Source organism: Trypanosoma cruzi, genomic scaffold (genome assembly GCF_000209065.1).
Source record: "Trypanosoma cruzi strain CL Brener 1047053516355 genomic scaffold, whole genome shotgun sequence".
Taxonomy (NCBI): Eukaryota; Euglenozoa; class Kinetoplastea; order Trypanosomatida; family Trypanosomatidae; genus Trypanosoma; species Trypanosoma cruzi.
The window spans coordinates 9222-10778 of record NW_001849255.1 but is presented as its reverse complement, the minus strand read 5'-3'; the positions used below and the strand labels follow the sequence as shown (position 1 = coordinate 10778).

At 67.1% G+C, this 1557-nt stretch overlaps 1 protein-coding gene across 1 annotated transcript, besides 1 other annotated feature; it reads left to right on the top strand.

Annotated features, from left to right (window-relative positions):
• Window positions 1-1557, top strand: Tc00.1047053414661.9 (dispersed gene family protein 1 (DGF-1), putative; the record flags this gene model as incomplete). The annotated part of the gene is made up of 1 exon (XM_797281.1): window positions 1-1557. A coding segment is annotated over one exon (1557 nt), but the record flags the coding sequence as incomplete, so codon positions are not given.
• Window positions 1-1557: a sequence feature (areas not merged during assembly with more than two copies in the genome that could not be assigned to a particular haplotype).

Genomic DNA, 1557 nt, shown 5'->3' with positions numbered 1-1557 from the left:
TGCCGTGACGACGACGGCGGCTGGTGGGAGCCTGACGCAGAACGACATCCGCGGCGGTGGGAGCGTCGTCCCGACACTGCTGATGGTGGCGCTACCGCCGCCGTTTCGGTGGGCACGCGATCCGCAGCTCGGCACGCACCTGAGCTTCGTGCCGGTGTCGACGGTGCAGCCGCGCGGGTTTGGCGGTCCGTGGGGAGCGATGCTGAGCAACACGACGTGGGTGCGCAACGCGACGAATCCGTCCACCGTCCTGGAGCTGGCTTTGCCCTTGCACCGCGGTTACTTCATTGTTGCTGACGAGACGATAGTCATTCGGTGCGACGCTGCGGCGGTGTCCGGCGGCTGCAAGGGTGTGCTGCTTGGGTCCTTTACGATCAGTTCCGACACGCTGCCAGCCGCTGCCAGCGCCCTCTCGGCGGTCACCGGCGTTGTTGCGGGTGCGACGGCTGTTGCCGTGGTGGTGACTGGCGGGCTGGGCTCCATCCTGGAGATGCAGGCACTCGGCGTGTTTGCGAGGATGTCATGCGCCTCGGCGCAGGAGCGTGCGAGCACCGTTGCGCTGCCGTACTTCCTGTCGGTGTTTGCTGCCCTTGACCCGCTGTGGATGGTGGTGGGCAACGCGCTGCTCGTCGCTGTGTTAGGGTGCGTGCACTGCGGTGTGACGGCCGCCTTCCAGCGGTGGCGCGGCGTGGACGCGGCGAGTGCGTGGGCGGCGATGCGCTTCCCGAGCCTGACGTACGTCGTGGCACACGCGATGCACCTTGGCATCTTTTTTGGCTCCGTGCTTGCACTGGCGATGCCCGGCGCCCGCGTGCAGCACCGCGTGGTTGGTGTCGTTGGCGTGCTGTGCGGAGTGGCGTTCCCTGCTGGCGTGTGCTACTTCATTGCCCGCCACGTGGGCGCGAGCTTCACGAAGTACTGGCAGTTTTCGAGGAAGCCGTTGCACGAGCGCCTGCTTTGCCCCGTCGGGTATTGGTACCCCGCGGCGCAGCAGCGGATGTACGGCGGCATGCTGACGAACATGAGGGGCAGCCACGTGTACTGGTGCGTGTTCCAGCTGTCGGTGCTGTGTGTGGTGGGCCTGATTGCGGCTGGGCACCCGCCCGTGGGAGGCTGCCACGTCCAGTACTTCTGCATGGCGGCTGTGCTGCTTGCGGGCGCGGGCGTGGTTGCCTTCACGAACATGATGCGCTCGGCCTTCCTGACGGTGATGCGCACGGCGAGCTTTGTGCTCCTTGCGGCGCTGTGCGTGGTCAGCGCGGCCAACCACCTTGCGCCGAGCGACGGCGGTGTGAGGGCGTACGCGGCACTTCTGATGCTGCTGGCGACTGTGCTGCTTGCGGTCACTGTGTACAGCGTCGTTGTGTGGTACGTGGAGGACCGCCACTGGCAGGAGCTGCGCGAGCCTCGGCGTGGTGGGCTGGAGGCACTGCTGCGCGATGACGAGGAGAGCGACGAAGAGGCGCGGAAGCTCCACGACAGGGCGTCATCGTCGTACGCCTCAGACACCACCGGCGCGTCGTCGTACCGACCACCCGCACCGCCGTTGCAGTCTGT